General features: G+C 47.3%; 1 protein-coding gene across 2 annotated transcripts in view; it reads right to left on the bottom strand.

The window, feature by feature from the left end:
- Window positions 1-21,056, bottom strand: part of PSME4 (proteasome activator subunit 4) — a 97,234-nt gene that overhangs the window by 14,452 nt on the left and 61,726 nt on the right. For both annotated transcript variants that reach the window (XM_028725082.2, XM_028725083.2), the window contains 7 exons: window positions 19,950-20,031; window positions 11,657-11,810; window positions 10,185-10,254; window positions 5,624-5,749; window positions 3,564-3,716; window positions 1,760-1,864; window positions 661-752 (listed from right to left, as the gene is read on the bottom strand). In XM_028725082.2, coding sequence (XP_028580915.2) covers window positions 661-752; window positions 1,760-1,864; window positions 3,564-3,716; window positions 5,624-5,749; window positions 10,185-10,254; window positions 11,657-11,810; window positions 19,950-20,031 — 782 coding nt within the window. The remainder of the gene's footprint in view (window positions 1-660; window positions 753-1,759; window positions 1,865-3,563; window positions 3,717-5,623; window positions 5,750-10,184; window positions 10,255-11,656; window positions 11,811-19,949; window positions 20,032-21,056) is intronic.

Here is a 21,056-nt window from a genome sequence, read left to right as displayed (position 1 = left end):
GCTCTTTAATGGTGTGCGCATGTGTCTGCTTTTGGATGCAGCTTTGTCACTGGAAGTCCAGGCAGCTTCAGTGGGTGGGAACATCTCTTACCGGCTGCATCTGGTAAGAAAGTCATGACCGTTCCCGGACCGGGAAAGCTTTGGCTGGGTTAGTTCATGTACTGGCTATTTCAATACAGTGGTACCTCTGGCTGCAAACAGGATCCATTCTGGAGGCCCATTCGCAACATGAAAAGAGCGCAACCCGCAGCGGCGCGTCTGCGCACGCGCGGCTTGCGACTCGCCGCTTCTGCGCATGACGTCCTTTTACACTTCTGCGCATGTGCAAGCGGTGAAACCCGGAAGTAACCCTTTCCGGTACTTCCGGGTCGCTGCGGGACACAACCTGAAAGAATGTAACATGAAGCGGATGTAACATGAGGTATGACTGTATTGGATTACTGCAGTGCACCCTAAGTGGGGCTTGATCCAGAAGCAATTACTGCAGTATGCTGTGGTGCAACAGCTGACAAGAGTGAGAACCCGTCAGCACAGGAACAATCTGTTCTGTATAAATATGAGCCCCACTGTCTTCCACACTCTGGCCTATGACAAATAGGCAAAATTATTATTAATTTATTATTATTATTATTATTATTATTATTATTATTATTATTTTACCATGCATCAACAAATGATCCTCCTTCACCGCTCAACGGAGACTCCAACAACAATTCAAACAACCAGTGCAATTTTCGAGGGTCCCTGCTCTCCTGTATTAACAATTTTAAAAGGCAAAAGGGGCAAAATGATTTCTGGCAAGTGAAATCTTGATAAAGCTTTCTGAAAGACAATTCAATATCCAACATTTGTGCTGTTAAAAGAGTGGGTTCTATTGCATAACAACATGTTTTGTTTTAAAAAAAAAGCAAGCGAGAAATAAGAATCCAGACAGAAGCCCTCATCAAAAAAAATATTGCAGCACCAAAATGCCAGCTTTTATAAAATGTTCTTTTTGCCCTGAGCACATACCCGTTTTGTCTCTGAGCATACCAAAGCTTTGATCTAAGCCTTATCGCCAATCCTAAGCAGGTTACTCAGAAGTGTCACTAAATTCAATGGTATTTATTCCCAAGTTAAGAGTGCACAAAACCCCATCCCTGGGCTATAATCCTTTATACAAATTTGCTAGGGAGTAAGACCAGAAGCAAGACTTACTTCTGAGTAAACAGCCAGAGGGCTGAATCACAGGTCTTCAAAAGTTTTCATCCAAATTTCTAGGTTCATGTGAAAATTAAGACTCAGCAGCCACAGCTGTAATTTCCTGTCTAACTAAGGCACTATTTCCCCCGATGGTCACAGGACGAGCCAGAGAGAGCCAATAATTAGATAGCAGCTTTCTCTTGGATTGCATAACACGTCACATTTGCAGCACCCCAAAAAAGAGAAAACATAAGAGCAAAGTCCAAGCCTTGCCCTGTGCACACCAGATGGATTACAGAGAGCAAAAAGTGGGGGGGGGGGGGAATGACTGCAAAGGGGAGAGGCATGGAGAAAGGGGAGCAAAAGTGAAGAAGATTGAGAAGACACCTTGCCCTGTAGCAACCTGAGCTTAGGTGGTGACAGAACCACCTAAGAACTGAACAGTTCCTCCCATACCTCAGAATAAAAAGGAAGAGGCTTGGTACCCACCTCACTGAGGAAAAAGAAGAGAGGAGAACTATGCCGCGTTCTTTCTTTTTAGATACAGCAAATTAAAAAGGAAATATGCAGGACTTACACATGACGTTGCTATACAGGTACCCCAGTCATTGTAGGTTTCCACTGTTATGTTGGATAAAGCTGTCCTAAGAAGCGGACACAGAACTTTCCAGAGGTTCTCTACCTGTACAAAAAGGAAGAACAGGCAAATAAATCATGAGAAGTACGTAGGCACGTCCGACCCGCCCATGAGGCTAGGCAAGGCAGCTGTCGCAAGTGGCACCCTCCAAGGCAGGGGTGCCAAACTCAAATTCATCGGGGGCCGCATCAGCAGTTTGATCACCCTCAAAGGGCCGGTTGTATCTGTAGGAGGTTTCCTGAATGCATGTAAAGTGGAGGTTTCCTGTGTAGAACGGCTGGCACCGCTAGAGGGCAGACGTTCTCTGGCTTGTAGGCTGCCGCGCACGCGCTGAAGAGGCCGCTTTCTTGTGTCAAAACAAAAAAAGCGAGAATAAAAGGTGAAGGCCGGCGGCGGCTACACGGGCCACATGATGAGGTCTGGCGGGCCGCATTCGGACCTTGTGTTTTATGATTTATGTGGAAATAGTTTTCCATTTGGTTGTGTACCTTTTGATGTGTTTTATTTTTTTATGACTTTTGTTATGTTAGTAATTATGTAAATCTTGTCATGTTGTAAGCTGCCTTGAGCATTGTTTTAACTATGGAAAGGCGGCATACAAATAAAATGATGATGGTGTTTGACACCCGTGCTCCAAGGAGTGGCATCCTGTTCTGCTTTGCTGCTGGTCTCTAGGAGCAGAGAGGGGCTGGCGGCAGATAGGGAGGGGAGATCTCCCCTCCCCCACGAGAGGTGGTGTGATGGGGCTTTGCACCTGCTTCTCCTGAAGGGGGGAGCTGTTGCAACGCCTCACTGCTGGGTGGGAGGGGTTATCCAAAAAGGACCTCCTCTTTCCCCCTGCCCAGCAGGCGAGTCTTCTTACGGTGTTTGCTCTCTCATTGTGGGGGTGGCAGCAGGTCTCAGGTGCTGAAACACCTTGAGCCACCCCTGTACATATGACACATGGGCTCTCTCTTAGCACTGCCGCTGTATTTTCATGTTTTGTTTTCTTGCATACTGCTCAGATACTGCTTAAGTTTAAGCCGTCTCAATTAAAAAACCAAACAAAAAGCTCAACAAAATTTAATTTCTTACAAGGATGTGGCAAGGTAACGTTGCCAGCATGGAAATCTGAAATAGAGCTCCTGTCAGAATCTCTGCAGCCTAAGATCTGGAGGAACCCAAAACCAAGAACACGGAATCCTTAATATTTTGGGCCAATGGCCAACCTTAAAGGATCAGAACAGTAGTTCATTCTTAATTTCAGCTACTCATGATTCTGATGCTAAGGGGTAAATATACTGTAGCAATTCCATGTATTTGTTTAGGAAATCCCAGAAACCAATTAATATCAATGTACAACTTTTACACCGGGGTGGAGCAGGCTTAAAAAAAAACCAATGATTTAAAACTGGTATTATTTATATATTGTACAGGAATTCAAGGTAGCTTTCCTAACCACCTTGGGATTTCACAGGTTTACATTCTGTGTGCACTGGTTTTAATTATTGCATTTTTTTTTTGCTCTACACCACCCTGTGACACTTATGATGAAGTGTAGTATAAAAAAAACCACCTAAATAAATATAGTTCCGTCATCACAAGCAATGGCTCTTTTCCTAAATCTGTTCTGGGGGTTTCCACAGCCTTCCGGATCCTATTTGGCGGACACTGTGGGGGACATGCAGGGGGGTGAGAAAGTGGTAATCCTTTTTGCATGCGCAGCTGTTTCGTTTTTGCAAAAATTAAGCGAAGTACACACTACCTTTTCAAATGTCCAGTGCTTCGATCCTCTTATCACACCAGCTATAATTTCAGCTATGCATCGTTGGGGACTTTCGTGAGAATCTATTGCCAAACGTTCTAAGTGGGGTTTCAGTACAGGCAAGAAGGCATCATCAAAGTTTCTGAACAAGCCCTGTTAAAACAAGACTCATGGTTTAGTCTTAAACTCATCACTTTTACGAAAAGGGCTTGCACAACCCCTAATGTAACTATTACAAAGTGTTAATTCTAGAAAAACATGAAAAATATAATCAAAAGGGGTACTTTCCCATCCATTAATACAATGCACACTTTCCAAAGTTGTATTAAAAATAAAATAAGGCATGCTGTAGACATAGATTAGGATAAAGTGGTACCTCGGGTTACAAACACCTCAGGTTACAAACACTTCGGGTTACAGACTCTGCTAACCAGGAAGTAGTACCTCGGGTTAAGAACTTTACCTCAGGATGAGAACAGAAATCGTGTGGCGCCAGCGGGAGGCCCCATTAGCTAAAGTGGTATCTCAGGTTAAGAACGGATTCAGGTTAAGAACGGACCTCTGGAATGAATTAAGTTCGTAACCAGAGGTACCACTGTACTGGTCTTAACTTTAAAAGATGCATAAGCCATGAATGAGAGAAAAGCAACAGAGACTTGTGTTGGGAGTGTTGCAGTTCTGTGCCACCCCCCCACCCCCCAGGAATAAGAGAGAACCCCCCCTGCATTTGCACATGCCTACATAGGTGCATGAAATTATATTTTCCAACATTTCCCTCAAAATATATTTGCAAGCAAGCTCCCCAAAAGCATATACAGTGGTACCTTGGGTTAAGTACTTAATTCGTTCCGGAGGTCCGTTCTTAACCTGAAACTGTTCTTAACCTGAAGGACCACTTTAGCTAATGGGGCCTCCTGTTGCCGCCACGCTGCCGGAACCTGATTTCTGTTCTTATCCTGAAGCAAAGTTCTTAACCTGAAGCACTATTTCTGGGTTAGAGGAGTCTGTAACCTGAAGCATATGTAACCCGAGGTACCACTGTATTGCCACTTTTATAGGGTCTCTTTTTAAGTGGGCATCTGTCTGCCACAGGAGACAATAGGAAAAAAATGCCAATTAGGAAGAAAGTCAAACCGTTGGAAAGTTAGACCACCTGCTGTTGCTGTAGAATCTCTCTCTCTCTCTCTCTCTCTCTCTCTCTCTCTCTCTCTCTCTCTCCCCCCCCCCCCCCAAACGTAAGTCTTTCAGAAGGCAATACAATGAATATAAGCACAGCAGATTCTGGGTTGTCCGGAAATGAAAACTCTGGCTCAATAAAAGTCAGAAAATAAGCTCCAAAGAGGTAAGCAAAGAGAAGAAGAGGAGTTTGGATTTGATATCCCGCTTTATCACTACCCTAAGGAGTCTCAAAGCAGCTAACATTCTCCTTTCCCTTCCTCCCCCACAACAAACAGAATAGAGGGGCTAAAAAGGGGAGGCAACAGACCCCTGGACGGTTAAGTCCAGTCAAAGGTGACTATTGAGTTGCAGTGCCCATCCCCCTTTCAGGCTGAGGGAGCCAGCGTTTGTCCACAGACAGCTTTCCAGGCCATGTGGCCAGCATGACTAAACCGCTTTTGGTGCAACGGGAAACTGTGACGGAAACAAGAGCACATGGAAATGCTGTTTACGTTCCTGCCACAGCAGTACCTATTTATCTACTTGCACTGGCGTGCTTTCAAACTGCTAGGTTGGCAGGAGCTGGGACAGAGCAACAGGAGCTCACCCCGTCATGGGGATTTGAACTGCTGACCTTCCAATCAGCAAGCCCAAGAGGCTCAGTGGATTAGACCACAGCGCCACCTCCCTTTAATAGAGGGGCTAAGGACAACTTGGTCATGGTACTCATTCACAGCTTCATAAACTATGGTTTAGGAGACCTTGGTTCAATTGTCCAAACTGGACCAATATGCGGAATACAGAAGTTTAACTGTATGGGTCATATATTATAGAGCTTTTCGCCAAGGATTTTATCATTTTCTAGAAGGTGTAACTAATCAAAGAAGTAGATAACTGGTTACCTTGAAGAGGCAAAATCTGCGAGGATTAAATTTATCCTTTCCTTTTCTGTCTTCTAAAGAAAGAAACTTGATTAACTGCTCAACAAATTTCGGATCAGAAAAATGATCATAAATGATCTGTTCCGCCTGTAAAAAAAGAAAGAAACAAGAGCACAATGAAACTAAAAGGCTTTTTTGGTTCGTACAACAGTCAAGCGTCGTTCTGGAAAAAAGTCTGCATAGTTTATGGTCTCAGATATGTGACACCTTAACAAAAACAGGCATTTGGGGTCAAAGGAAACATTATTCACGAGTGCAGCTCATTTCAAAGCAGCTGCATTTTGTGCAAATACCAATAGAAATCTGGGTTCCTGTGAAATTAATGAGAGCCAGGACATCAGTTGCTGCAGCTCAATTGACAACCTTTGAACTAGCCTCATTTTTCCATGCTCATTAGAAGAACTGCAAGACTTTCAGAATCCTGGCAAGGACAAAATACTCTTAAATCTTAAGCTTTGAAAGACCTTGTGTAGCTTTCTACAGCAATGCTTTTCCTTTTGCTAACTTTCCATCCTCGGTTCAGCAATCATTTTGAGTTGACAAGACAACCCACATGCTTCATAAACCAGTGTGGTGCACTGAAAACGGGTGTCGCTAACATGGTGTGCTCCAGATAATTTTTTGGGTCTACATCACCCCTGACTACTGGTGATCCAGGCTAGGACTGATGGGAAAAACATTCCAATAACATCGGCAGAGCACCAAGTTGGCTGCCTTTGAAGTAAAGTAATAGCCAAAGCATCCATAGGGGTCGCCAGAAATCATCAGCTTTTTTTGAGAGATATTTTTTCCAGAGATATTTTAAAAAGCTATACACTCAAGGGCCACAAGATGAAACAGAGATTACACAATTTTTGAAGAGAAATGGACTAGCAAAGCTGTCAGAAGAAAACAGAACAATTTTGAATGGCAAAATAACACGACAAGAGATCGAGCAGACCATCCAGAGTTTGAAACAGGGCAAATCACCAGGACCAGATGGACTGACCTCTAACTACTACAAGATATTGAAGGACTACTTGATACAGCCACTGTTGGAGGTCAGTAACGAAATAATGGAGGGGAAGAAGGCGCCTGAATCGTGGAAAGAAGCATTTATCACATTGATTCCAAAGTCGGAAACTGAGAAGACACAACTTAAGAACTACCGTCCCATCTCCCTTTTAAATGTGGATTACAAAATATTTGCAGATGTTCTGGCACGAAGATTTAAGAAAGTTCTAAGTGAGATAATCCATAAAGACCAGGCAGGCTTTCTCCCGGGCAGACACATGTTTGCTAACACAAGGAACATTATAGACATATTGGAACTTTTACAAACAAACATAAACACTAAAGCAGTCTTAATTTTCATAGACGCGGAGAAGGCCTTTGACAACATATCCTGGAGATTTATGAAGGGGAACCTAAAAGAAATGGGAGTGGGACGGGGGTTTGAGAATGGGATTGATGCAATATATTCAGAACAAAAGGCCAAACTGATAGTTAACAATGTGGTTACTGAAGAGTTCAAAATTGGAAAAGGCACACGACAGGGCTGCCCGATTTCCCCATTACTGTTCATTTCGGTTCTGGAAGTGCTACTGAATATGATTAGGGGGGACCGGTTGGTGGAGGGGATCCAGGTCGGAGCGAAACAATATAAACTTAAAGCTTTCGCAGATGACCTAGTTCTGACATTACAGGAGCCGGAATCTAGTACGAAAAATGTATTACAACTGATACAAAACTTTGGTCGAGTGGCCGGATTTAAGCTAAATAAACAAAAAACTAAGGTGTTGGGGAAGAACTTGACAGATACTGAGTTGGAACGGTTTCAGAAAGAGACAGATTTAAATGTGGTTAAAAAAGTCAAATACCTAGGGGTAAATATAACAGCAAAAAATCTGAGTCTATTCAAAGACAATTATGAAAAATGCTGGTCAGAAATTAAGAGAGACTTGGATAGTTGGTCAAGATTAAGACTTTCTTTGTTAGGCCGAATAGCTGCCATCAAGATGAATGTATTACCAAAAATGTTATTTTTGTTTCAGACATTACAGATTGTAGATAAGACAGAGTGCTTCCGGAGGTGGCAGAAAGACATATCTAAATTCGTCTGGCAGGGCAAAAAGCCCAGAATTAAATTTAAAATATTAACAGATGCAAAAGAAAGAGGGGGCTTTGCCCTGCCAGACTTAAAGTTGTACTATGAAGCTGCAGCTTTCTGCTGGCTAAAAGATTGGCTACTTCTTGAAGATACGGATGTCTTGGATCTGGAAGGTTTTAACAATGCATTTGGATGGCATGCGTATTTATGGTATGACAAAGCTAAGATAAATAAGGCCTTTAAGAACCATATTGTTAGAAAATCAGTTTTTAATGTCTGGATAAAATACAAAGACTTACTGGAGAACAAAACTCCGAGGTGGCTGTCACCCCTGGAGGCCAAGGCTCGAAAAAGAGCCAATATGGAGGCCAACTGGCCAAAATATTGGGAAATACTAGAAAAGGATGGAGACAACTGGAAATTGCAGAGTTTAGAAAAGATGAGAGACAAAGTGCGAGACTGGTTACACTATGCTCAGATTAAAGAATTGTTTAAAAATGACAAAAAGTTAGGATTCCAAGTGGAAAAGTCAAAGTTAGAAACTGAACTGTTAGAACCTAAGACTAAAGTACTTTCAAAAATGTATAACTTGCTGCTGAAATGGAACACACAAGACGAAATGGTAAAATCAACAATGATAAAATGGGCTCAAGACATTGGGCATAATATTATGTTTGAAGATTGGGAAAGGTTGTGGACCTCTGGGTTGAACTTCACTGCATGTAATGCATTGAAGGAAAATGTGATGAAAATGATGTATAGATGGTACATGACTCCTGTTAAATTAGCCAAAATATACCATTCGTCTGATAGTAAATGTTGGAAATGTAAGGAAAATGAAGGAACATTTTTCCACCTCTGGTGGACATGCCCTAGAGTGAAGGCCTTCTGGGAGACAATATATAATGAATTAAAAAAGGTGTTTAAATACACCTTTACCAAAAAACCAGAGGCCTTTCTCTTGGGTATTGTAGGCCAGGGTGTGTTAAAAAAGGACAGAACATTCTTTATGTATGCAACAACAGCAGCAAGAATACTGATCGCCAAGAATTGGAAAACGCAGAAGCTACCCACTGTGGAAGAATGGCAGATGCAGCTGATAGACTACATGCAGTTAGCCGAAATGACCGGCAGAATTCGAGACCAGGGAGAAGAAAGGATGGAAGAAGATTGGAAGAAATTTAAGACTTATTTACAAAAATATTGTAATTTGGTTGAGTGCTGAATCGGATGCCAGAGCCGAAAATAACTGTCTATCACTAAATTAGATCTAAGGATGAATTATATGCTAACTAAATCAAGATTATGAGTAAAATAATAATTTGTTTGAAACTAATTTAATAATGATGCAAGTGTATGTGGGAGGTGTGGGGGAGTCTTATGTAACAATTGAAAGATGCTAAATGGACAATGTTGATATAATATATGTTTTATGTGAAAAACTTTAATAAATATATATTTAAAAAAAAAAAAGAAATCATCAGCTTTTTTTGAATGGAAAACTGCTCATCGCTTATATGGAGAAAAACAGACTGTGAGTGCCTCCTGGCTTGGGAACGGAAACTGAAGGGCAGGCACAAATGGGAACAAGTAACACTAATTCATGGCAAACCGTTGCTTATGACTTCTTTTATATGTGCACTGGGTCACATAAATGAGATTCTATAATGGCCCATGCAAGAATCGCTTCATGTTGCAATTACAGTGGTACCTCGCAAGACGAATGCCTCGCAAGACGAAAAACTCGCAAGACAAAAGAGTTTTTGGTTTTTTGAGTTGCTTCGCAAGACGAATTTCCCTATGGGCTTGCTTCGCAAGACGAAAACGTCTTGCAAGTTTGTTTCCTTTTTCTTAAAACCGTTAATAGAGTTGCGACTTGACTTCGAGGAGCAACTCATAGCACGCGGTGTGGTAGCCTTTTTTGAGGTTTTTGAAGACTTTGGTGATTTTTGAAGCTTTTCCAAAACTTTTCCGAAACCGTGCTTCGCAAGACAAAAAATTTGCAAGACAAAAAAACTTGCAGAACGAATTAATTTCGTCTTGCGAGGCACCAGTGTATTGTTAAAAAACACATGTGTGACACACTCAAGAGAACCTGTGTAGCAGCTGCTTTTAACAAATGCTCCCATTAGGTAAAATGATCAAGCTATTACATTTATCATTTATAAACTGAATCACCATGGGGGGGGGGCAGGCAGGATAATGTGAAACATGATCAGAATAACCATTATTACCAAAAAGTTCTATGGTGTATAGGGCAGTCATTAATTGCATTCTTGTTTTGCCTAGGCTCTATGTAAAATCCAGATTACACATTTTGGCTTTGGAATTGTTCAAACGTATACAATCACAACAGGAATAAATATATATATGCTCAAGCTTGAATCAGTCCCAGAAAATACTTTCAGTGGAGTTTTAAAATATCACATTCACCTCTGAAAGCTCATCTCTACTCCTCCCAAGCTTTGGTTGCTCTTCAGCAGAAGCATAAATCTCCATATTTCTAGAAATTGTGAAGAGAGAAAAAAATAATCAAGATAGGCTTCAATATTTTTGAACAAAAAAAATGTAGGTACAGCATTTCCTGGGTCATTGTTCCAGTATAGCAATGACGAAGGGAGGCAAACTGTAAGAGCTCAAACATGTTCTTTTTAAAAAGGTAGCCTGGCCAAATCAAAATTTAGACCCCACTGCAACTCACTGTAGCAAAATGTGTTAGGTAGATAGGTAAGATCAAACTCCAAAGAGCTGAATATGTTTAAAAGGTATATTGGAGAAATAATGTTGCTGCTGCCCGAAAACAAGAATAAGCAGAGTATGTATACTGTTGTATATCAGAAGAAATGTCTCCGCCGGCATCGTTTAGCCCGGACACTGAGGTCCAGTTCCAAGAGTCTTCTGGCGGTTTCCTCACTGCCTGAAGGGAACCATGTAGAGGGCCTGATGCCCTCCCATCAGATGTCATGGAAATAAACAACTATCTTAAGAACTTAATTTGTTCTGGAGGTCTGTTCTTAACCTGAAACTGTTCTTAACCTGAAGCACCACTTTAGCTAATGGGGCCTCCTGCTGCCGCTGTGCTGCCACTGCACGATTTCTGTTCTCATCCTGAAGCAAAGTTCTTAACCCGAGGTAATATTTATGGGTTAGTGGAGTCTGTGGTCGGGACGCGGGTGGCGCTGTGGGTTAAACCACAGAGCCTAGGACTTGCCGATCAGAAGGTCGGCGGTTCAAATCCCCGCAACAGGGTGAGCTCCCGTTGCTCGGTCCCTGCTCCTGCCAACATAGCAGTTCAAAAGCACATCAAAGTGCAAGTAGATAAACACGCACTGCTTCGGCAGGAAGGTAAACGGTGTTTCCGTGTGCTGCTCTGGTTCGCCAGAAGTGGCTTAGTCATGCTGTACGCCGGCTCCCTCGGCCAATAAAGAGAGATGAGCGCCGCAATCCCAGAGTTGGCCACGACTGGACCTAATGGTCAGGGGTCCCCTTTACCCTTTACCTAGCGGAGTCTGTAACCTGAAGCGTATGTAACCCGAGGTACCACTGTATAGGGATGTTTTTAATGGTTGATGTTTTGCTGTGTTTTCATTATGTTGGAAGCCTTCTAGAGGGGCTAGGGCAACCCAGTCAGATGGGCTGGATATATGTACTACTAGTAGTAGTAGTTGTTATACCAGCAAGACAGCTGTTAGAAGGCTGCTGACAGAGGCAACAAGGGAGCTTTAAGTCTCGCAATGGGGAACATGTGGCCCTCCACAAATCCTTGAACTTCAACTCCCATCAGCCTCCACTAGCACAACCGGTGGTCCATGATGATGGAACACCTGGAGGGCTACAGGTTCCCCATCTGTGCCCTAGCCCCTTCCAGGTTCACCAGAGGAGGAGGGGGACAAGCCCGTACTTACCGAGGCCAGGTGTAGTAACCCCAGTGTGTTTTCTCCACGAAACGACAGGCCTCCCAAGTTTCTTTAGTCTTTGGTAACCTTGCACTGTCATAATGCAGCCACTGGTTGTCAGGTCTGTCGCCGGCCCTGATCTCAGGAAGCTGAGGGGCTCCACCTGCTCACACACACAAAAAGAGAAAGCAACTGTTACTGTACAGTGGTACCTCGCAAGACGAATGCCTCGCAAGACAAAAAACTCGCTAGACGAAAGGGTTTTTTGTTTTTTGAGCTGCTTCGCAAGACGATTTTCCCTATGGGCTTGCTTCGCAAGACGGAAACGTCTTGCAAGTTTGTTTCCTTTTTCTTAACACCGTTAATACAGTTGCAAGTTGACTTCGAGGAGCAACTCATAGAACGCTGTGTGGTAGCCTTTTTTGAAGTTTTTAAAGCTTTTTGAGGTTTTTGAAGCTTTTCCAAAACTTTCCCGACACTGTGCTTCGCAAGACGAAAAAAATCGCAAGACGACAAAACTCGCGGAACGAATTAATTTCATCTTGCGAGGCGCCACTGTATATTATTGACCCTGTGATTCAGTTCCTGTGACTGGAACTATTTTATTTCTTTATCAAATTTATATACCGCCTGTCAGGGTTGCTTCAAGATCCCAGCTCACAGAGGATCACGCTAGCCAACGGTCATTAAGTAAAAGTCTTTATTGAGTTACAGTTTCCATTCTCAAGCTGCTGCGTGCAACTCTACGTCTAGTAGCTAGACCGGCGAAGCTCCGTCTGAATCTCCGCCCCTCGTACACCAACTTAATATCCTAGCCCTGCTCCACCTTTTCCGCCTGACTGTTCTTCTCTGGGTCCCTCTGCCCCCCTGGGTCTCTTCCTTCCGGGATTCTTCTGACGCTGACCCCCCGGACCCTCCTGTCTCCTTGCGCCGGGCTTTAGGACCCGGCTCCCTTTCTGGGCTGCCCACTGCGCCGCCTTCCTGTGCATTTGAACTTGGCGCGCGCGCCCAACCTTCCACCTTCCGTCTAACCGTCTCTTCGCTCCCAGATGGAGGTGTGGCCACTCCTGACTCGTGCCCTCCCTCCTGTTGTGAGCTGCCAGCGCTTGCCCCCTGGCTCCCTTCCTCTTCTCTGTTCTCTGGCGGTGACGCTGGTCCCGATCTCCAACTGCTCTCCTCTGAGTCCCCCCTGGCTCCATCTTCCTGGGGTGCCCCCCTAAACTCCCCCCTTGCCCTGGCCACTGGTGCTCCTTTCTGTGAATCCTCCGATTCACTGGAAAGGCTCGGAGATCTCGGGTCGTCGTCATCGCTCATCTTTTCTTCTGCCTCCTCCCCTTCGCTCTCTGTTTCCTCCCTTGCCCTTGCCTCTGCTCCTGAACCCCTGACATCCATCCCCCCCTCGAAGCCCTCCACTCCCCCTTCCCCTCCTTCCGGTGCTGGAGTTGGGTGCTGCTGTGTCAAGGGGACGAATGTCGGGTACCGTTCGCTTCCCGTAGTGGGCCTCCTTCCGAAGTCTTCCGGTTCTTCCTCCCTGCTCTCGTCGACGACGGTCACCTCTGCTTCCATCTCTGTGCCGCCGTGCTCGAAACCAGGGTCGTCCCCGAAAACGTCCATGTCCGTCTCTCCCTCACTTCCTCCTGGCGGCGTTGCTCGTCCTGGACCTTCTTGCCACTTCCTGCGCCACTGCTCCTCTGGTCTGTCGTCCCACCAATACGAGGGTTCTGAGGCAGATCCCGAGGGTGACCCCTCCGGGGAACGGACGTCTCGTGTCGGGTCCTCGTCCGAGTCGAACCCCCGGAACGTGCTGGCCGAAAGCGTGGGCGTGAAAAGCCAGTCGTCGAAAAAGTCTGCTGGCATTGGTCTATGTGGGAAGAGGGCATGAAACTCGTCTTTGAGCAGAGGTTCGTCCAAGGCGTAGCCCGGCACCCAGCTGTTCGCACTGGCCGGGGTGCCCTCCTTGGCGAGAAAGTATTCTACCCCTTCTTCCCCCCATCTGGAATCCAAAATCTCTGTGACTTCGTTGATGCGCTCCTTCTGTGCCCCTCCTGCGCGCCCTGTTCTGTCTCTGACCGGACTCGGCGCCGTTCCGGGTTCCTGAAACCTGTGCGGTGCCTTCTAGGGAGTGAGCACCGATCTGTGGAACACCGGATGCATTCTGGAACCCTCCGGAAGCGCCAGCCTGAAGGCCACCGGGTTGATCTGCTCTTCGACTTGATAGGGCCCCAGTTGCTTATGCCCTAGTTTCTTCTTGGCCAACGACCTGGCCGGCACTGCGTGGGCTGCTAACCAGACCCAGTCTCCCACGTGGAGCTCTTCGCCAACCCTTCTACTTTTGTCCGCTTGTACCTTGTATGCGTGCTTGGCCAGCTCCAGGTGGCGCCTCAGCTGATCGTGGACTTCCTGCAGCTCCGACGCGAACGCATCTGCCGTCTGCGGCTCCCCCTCCCCCAGCCTTTCCAGTCCCGGAAAAGTTCTGGGGTGCCTCCCGTTGTTGGCGAAGAACGGCGTGATCCCCGTGGACACGTGCTTCGTGTTGTTGTAGGCGAACTCGGCGAGCGGCAGGTAATCCACCCACGTCGCAGGCTGTTGATTTGCATAACACCTCAAGTACTGCTGCATGATGGCATTGACCCGCTCCGCTTGCCCGTTGGTCTGCGGGTGTCTCGCCGACGCCAGGTTGATCTTGACGTTCAGGAAGCCCATCAGCTTCTGCCAGAAATTCGAGATGAACTGCCGCCCCCGGTCGGACAGAATAGACCGTGGCAGACCGTGAACCTTGAACACATGGTCTATGAACAGTTTGGCGGTTTGCTCCGCCGTGGTCACCTTCGCACACGGAATGAAATGTGCCATCTTGGAAAACAGGTCCACCACCACCAGCACTGCCGTCTTGCCCCTCGAGCTGGGCAGATCCGTGACAAAGTCCAGGGCCACTCTCTCCCAAGGTTCGACCGGAGTTTGCAGCGGTTCCAACAGTCCGGCCGGCGGTCTATGCACTGGCTTCGCCCTCTGGCAGGTGTCACACCTCGCCACGTAGTCCGCGACCTCCCCTCTCATTCCAGGCCACCAGAAATCCCTGGCGACTAATTCCACCGTCTTCTCCTTGCCGAAGTGCCCAGCCGTGGGCGCGTCGTGCAGCTGCTGCAGCACCTTGGCGCGAAGTTCGTCTCCCGGCACGTAGATGGCCCCTTTACGGATGAGCAATCCATCTCTTAGCTGGAAACCGTCGGCCGCTGCCTTGCCCCTTTGCACCTCTGCCATCTTTGCTTGTGCGAAGGAGTCCCCCTGCAACGCTCGTCGCACCGCCTCCAGGTCCACGGTTGCCGCGGCACACGCCCACACTGTTGGTGCGAAGATGTGCATGGCGGCCGCTGGCGTTGCGTCCTCCAGATACTGTGGCTTACGAGAGAGAGCGTCCGCCATGATGTTGGTGTCCCCCGGGACATACTCTATTCGGAAGTCGAAGTTCGCAAAGAACTCAGCCCAACGTATCTGCCTCTGGTTCAGGAATTGTGCCGTGCGCCAGTGCTCTAGGTTCTTGTGGTCCGTGCAAACCTGCACCGTGTGCTTGGCGCCGATCAGAAAGTGCCTCCACGCCTTGAACGCTGCATGAATGGCCAGCAACTCCCTGTCCCATATGGTGTAGTTCTGCTCGGACTTGCTGAGCTTCCTGGAGTAAAACGCTCCCGGTCGCCACACCCCTTGCGGGTCTTTCTGCAGCAGGACCGCCCCCACGGCTCTGTCCGAGGCGTCTGTCTCCACCCTCATCGGCTTGCTGGGGTTGACGTGAAGCAGCTGCTCTTCCGACGCGAAGAGACGCTTGAGTGCCTGAAAGGACTATTCCGCCTGCTCTGTCCAAATGAACTTCTTTTTCTTGGAGCTAAGCGTGTCAGTGATGGCCGCCGTCTGCATAGCGAAGCCCTTGATAAATTTGCGATAGAAGTTCGCAAAGCCGACAAACCGTTGGACCTCCTTCCGGTTGCGCGGGCTCTTCCAATCCAACACCGCTTGAACCTTGGCGCTGTCCATGGCGAGCCCCTTGTCAGACAGCTTGTAGCCCAGAAAATCCACCTCCGTCACGTCAAATTGGCACTTCTCCAGCTTGGCGTAGAGCCTATGTTGCTTTAGCCTGTTCAGCACTTCCTTGACGTGTTTGTCATGCTCCTGTTGCGACTCCGAAAAGATCAGGATGTCATCTAAGAAACAGACGCACGTCTTGTAGAGAAGTCCCGCCAACACGTGATGCATGAATGCTTGAAAAACGTGGGCGCCATTTTGCAATCCAAACGGCATAACTCTATATTCGTAGGTCCCCAGTGGCGTGAACATGGCTGTTTTCCACTCATCTCCCTCCCGCATGCGAATGAGGTTGTACGCCCCTCGCAGGTCCAACTTGGTGAACACTCTGCCCTTCCGCACCTTTGCGAGGAGGTCGTCAATTCGGGGCATGGGGAAGTCCGATGGCTTAGTCACACTGTTCAAGATCCTGTAATCCACTACAAGTCTCTTTTGGGGCGTATCCCGCTTCTTAACGAAGAACACCGGACTGCCTCCCGCTGCCTTGGACTCCCGGATGAAACCGCGCTCCAAATTATGATCTATGAACTCCTTGAGTTCTTGCAGTTCGTCCTCTGACATGGAATACAGTCTCCCCTTAGGCAGCGCCGCCCCTGGCAGCAGGTCAATCTTGCAGTCATATGGCCTGTGAGGTGGTAGCCGGTCTGCCTCCTTCTCGCAGAAAACTTCCAAAAATTCTGCGTACTTGTGGGGAATCGCTTGCAGCGTGCCTAGCAGCAGCTGTGACTCCTCTTCCTCTCCTTCCTGCCTGGGCACGATGCAGTGTTCAGCACAAAAGGAAGAGCCGAAGGTCAGCTGCCTCTGGTACCAAGCCAGCGTTGGGCTGTGCTTGTCCAGCCAACTCATGCCCAACACAATGGGCGTGTCCGATAATTGAGTGACGTTGAAGCTGATGACTTCTTTGTGATTCCCAAGTCGCATCACCATTGGTGGCGTTTGCTGCACCACTTGCCCCCCTAGCAGCTCCCTGCCGTCCACCGTGACAACCTGCAGGGGCAGTGTGGCCGGCAGCAACTGTATAGCATGCTTGTTGACAAAGTCCTGCCCTATAAAGTCCGCATTGCTGCCTGAGTCAATGGTGATTGGCACGTCCATGGTGATGCCATTGGGCAGCTGGAGAGATGCGGTGAGCCTCACCACTGGTTTGGGCGGGAGGGGGTTCACGGGCTGTAAAATCTCTGGGGACTGCATCATTAACACGTCTGGCTGGGCCCCAGTGCCTCTTCCTCCAGCCAGACTGCGTCGTTTCCCTGCTGTGGTCCTCCTTGCTGCGTTGCTGCAGTCACCATTGCTGAGGCTGCAGTGAGCTTGTTGAGCCTCTGGGGACACTCTTTCGCCATATGCCCTGGCTCCTCACAGACGTAACACTTCCTGTTCCCTCTAGGAGGCTTCGCTTTCACTGCTGCTGGTGCTAGGGCTCTGGTTGCTGACTGAGCCCTGGCACCTCCAACCTCCATAGGTTCAGCTCCTCCTCCTGGCGGAGGCGTGGATTGCGTACGCGCTGCTTCTCTGGGAAAGAAGGAGGAGCCCCTGGCTGTTTCGCGCCCTCCACGCCCTTCGTCCCTGCTCCACGGACGTCCTTCCAGCCGCACCCCCACTGCCAGCGCCCTCTGCACGACCTTCTGGGTGGTTCGGGGTCTCTCCCCCCTCGCAATTTCATCTTTCACAGAGCTGTGTAATCCCTCCCAGAACAGGTCTCTTACAGGAGTCGAATCTCTGTCCCATTCTAGGGCACTGGCCAAGGCGAAAAAGCGGGCATGGTACTGCCGTACGCTGGCCCTTCCCTGTTTCAGTCCATGAATCTGTTGCCTAGCAAGATCCACGTCAATGCTTGATAAAAAACACGCATCCATCGCTTTAATAAAGGCATTCGCATTTTGGAGCGCCGGATCGTTATCCCTCCACAAATTGCGCAGCCATGCTCTGGCATCCCCATGCAAATAGGACATGATGAATCCCACTTTCTCTTGCTCATCTCTAAAATCTTTACTCAGCAGTTGCAGTGCACACAGTACGTCTGCTCTAAAATTGGGATACTGTTGCAGGTTCCCATCGAAGTGAGAGACCAGACCGCCTGTGCGTCTCCCCAACCCAATCCCCTCTGGTTTGGGTGTCTGTTGCCCTTGCTTCGTAAGCACTTCCAACCTGACCTGGAGATCCCTGTAGGCGGCAGCTGCGTCCTCCTCTCTCTTCCTGGATGCGAGAGCCTCGGCATTCAGCTGTGACACTGCTTCTCTGAGTTCCGCTATCTGCTGTTCAGCCGTCATGTCGGCTGCCGTTCGTGAGCTCGCTAGTAGGCACCTGCTTCTCTCCTCTCCTCGAGGCTGTAGATGCCCACAATTCTGGAGACGGAGCTTACTGTCAGGGTTGCTTCAAGATCCCAGCTCACAGAGGATCACGCTAGCCAACGGTCATTAAGTAAAAGTCTTTATTGAGTTACAGTTTCCATTCTCAAGCTGCTGCGTGCAACTCTACGTCTAGTAGCTAGACCGGCGAAGCTCCGTCTGAATCTCCGCCCCTCGTACACCAACTTAATATCCTAGCCCTGCTCCACCTTTTCCGCCTGACTGTTCTTCTCTGGGTCCCTCTGCCCCCCTGGGTCTCTTCCTTCCGGGATTCTTCTGACGCTGACCCCCCGGACCCTCCTGTCTCCTTGCGCCGGGCTTTAGGACCCGGCTCCCTTTCCGGGCTGCCTACTGCGTCGCCTTCCTGTGCATTTGAACTTGGCACGCGCGCCCAACCTTCCACCTTCCGTCTAACCGTCTCTTCGCTCCCAGATGGAGGTGTGGCCACTCCTGACTCGTGCCCTCCCTCCTGTTGTGAGCTGCCAGCGCTTGCCCCCTGGCTCCCTTCCTCTTCTCTGTTCTCTGGCGGTGACGCTGGTCCCGATCTCCAACTGCTCTCCTCTGAGTCCCCTCTGGCTCTATCTCCCTGGGGTGCCCCCCTAAACTCCCCCCTTGCCCTGGCCACTGGTGCTCCTTTCTGTGAATCCTCCGATTCACTGGAAAGGCTCGGAGATCTCGGGTCGTCGTCATCGCTCATCTTTTCTTCTGCCTCCTCCCCTTCGCTCTCTGTTTCCTCCCTTGCCCTTGCCTCTGCTCCTGAACCCCTGACACCGCCCTTCATAAACGATCAGCTTTTTTAAAAAAACAAGACAGACAGTTTTAAGAATTTGTATACATACCATTTCCCCCCCACCCTTCCCTTTTCGCATGAATTTCCAGGAGAAATCTGACAATTCTTGGGCGATCTACATTTTCTATATAAAGGAAAGCCATGCAGTTTGCTTTCAGATGACAATAAAACCACTAAACCTGCATTACGAACCCAACTTCTTTTTGCTTCGTCGAATCAAAATAATTAAAACAAAAAGCAAGCACAAGTATAATTAAAACAAAAAGCAAGCACCATCAAAATGTACAATATTACTGAAAATTAGCTCAATCGTTGCCTTTGTCGCTGAAGAACACCAAGATTTACCATCTTGGGAAGGCGGTAGGGTTCCATCTTTGGCACTTTAATGGGGACAAAACTCCCTGCAGCAAAGATCTACTGGAAAGATTTTAAGCTTTGATAACCAGCAACCTCTGGAGGGCCCTACATTACACAGCCCCGCTTTCCCTGCTCTAGGGTACGGTTCAATGAGTGAAGCATGCAACTGTCTCCACCCATCCTCAAGCCGCCATTTTGTTCCCTGCTCTGAATGATAGATCTTAGGGTTCCAGCAGAAAGAAAAATAGATCCTGCAAGCTTGAAATCTGGCACCCCCATATAACACAGTACAGTGGTATCTCGCAAGATGAATGCCTCGCATGACAAAAAACTCGCTAGACGAAAGGGTTTTTTGTTTTTTGAGCTGCTTCGCAAGACGATTTTCCCTATAGGCTTGCTTCGCAAGACGGAAACGTCTTGCAAGTTTGTTTCCTTTTTCTTAACACCGTTAATACAGTTGCGACTTGACTTCGAGGAGCAACTCATAGCACGCGGTGTGGTAGCCTTTTTTGAGGTTTTTGAAGACTTTGGTGATTTTTGAAGCTTTTCCAAAACTTTCCCGACACCGTGCTTCGCAAGACGAAAAAAATCGCAAGACGACAAAACTCGCGGAACGAATTAATTTCGTCTTGCGAGGCACCACTGTACATAGTTCACATATACACACTACATAAAAACTTCATGGGGGGAAAGCAACTTGGTGCTTGCAGCTGTTTTTGCTCAGGACACTTACTGATTTGGAATGGGCAGATGGACAACTTCTTGTGAGGCCTCTTCAGCTGCTTGAGGATGCCAGCCACAGCAGAAATCGCCATCTTTTTTAAAAAAAGGGAAAAGAAAAGTTTAGCTCATGCGTTTTAAAAAGTCAGTGCAAGCAACTGCTTCATTGCTGTCTTAAAAAAGAAAGCTGCCCTCCCTTTCTCTCACTCCCAATATTACAGAACTACGCAAAGAGTGGACTCCTGCCTGTTCATCAATAGGAAGAAGTGGTGTCCTTCCAAAACAATCTGCACCCACGTTTTCATCCCATCCGAAGGAAAATAACTTTCTGGTTCACCCAGCAGCTTTGAGTAACAGAAGAAAGCAAGCATAAAAGCTGGACCCCCCCCCCCACTTCATAGCACTAAATTTGACCCACTACTCTTCTCGTTTATTTTCTCCTAATGGTTCACCCTATGCTTCCTGTGGTTCAGGGAGGAAGAGACTAGAGTTCAGTGGAGGAACTTGTGTCCTGCACAGGGAAGGCTCGAGGTTGCAGAACCTCTTTTGGAATTTTTGTGTAAAAGGAAAATAAATTAATACGAGTCATTTGGGTTGGAAGATTGTGGAAAATATTGCCTCACAGAAAGCAGATCAGTTGGATGCCATTCTTGAGTTTATATTTTGAGTAATTTATTTCATGTGACTGACAGACGGAAAATCGGAAGTACTTTTTATTTTTCCTTTTTCTCTCCTCATTTCTTCTATCTTTTGGTTTTCCTTTGCTGCTTTCTTTTCTCTGTCTCCCTGTTTTTGTTTTTTTTATTTAGATTAGTTTCTTTGATCTTATCGTATTATGAAAAAGCTACAACAAAATCTCACAAACCGAAGGCTCCGGTTTCAATGCCTGGCATCCAATGACCAAGCAACAAATGATGGAAAAGATCTCTCCTTAAGACCCTGGAGAGCCACTGTAAGTTAGAGAAAACTAAAGGTAGTTGCACAGTTAGTCTGGCCTAGTGTAAGGCAGATGCCTATGTAACAATTTAAAAGGTAAAGGCAAAGGGACACTTGACAGTTAAGTCCAGTTGCGAATGACTCTGGGTTTGCAGCGCTCATCTCACTTTACAGACCGTGGGAG

This window comes from Podarcis muralis, chromosome 3 (genome assembly GCF_964188315.1).
Source record: "Podarcis muralis chromosome 3, rPodMur119.hap1.1, whole genome shotgun sequence".
Lineage (NCBI taxonomy): Eukaryota > Metazoa > Chordata > Lepidosauria > Squamata > Lacertidae > Podarcis > Podarcis muralis.
Note: the sequence above shows the minus strand (reverse complement) of the source record. Positions and strands in the feature narration are given on the sequence as shown.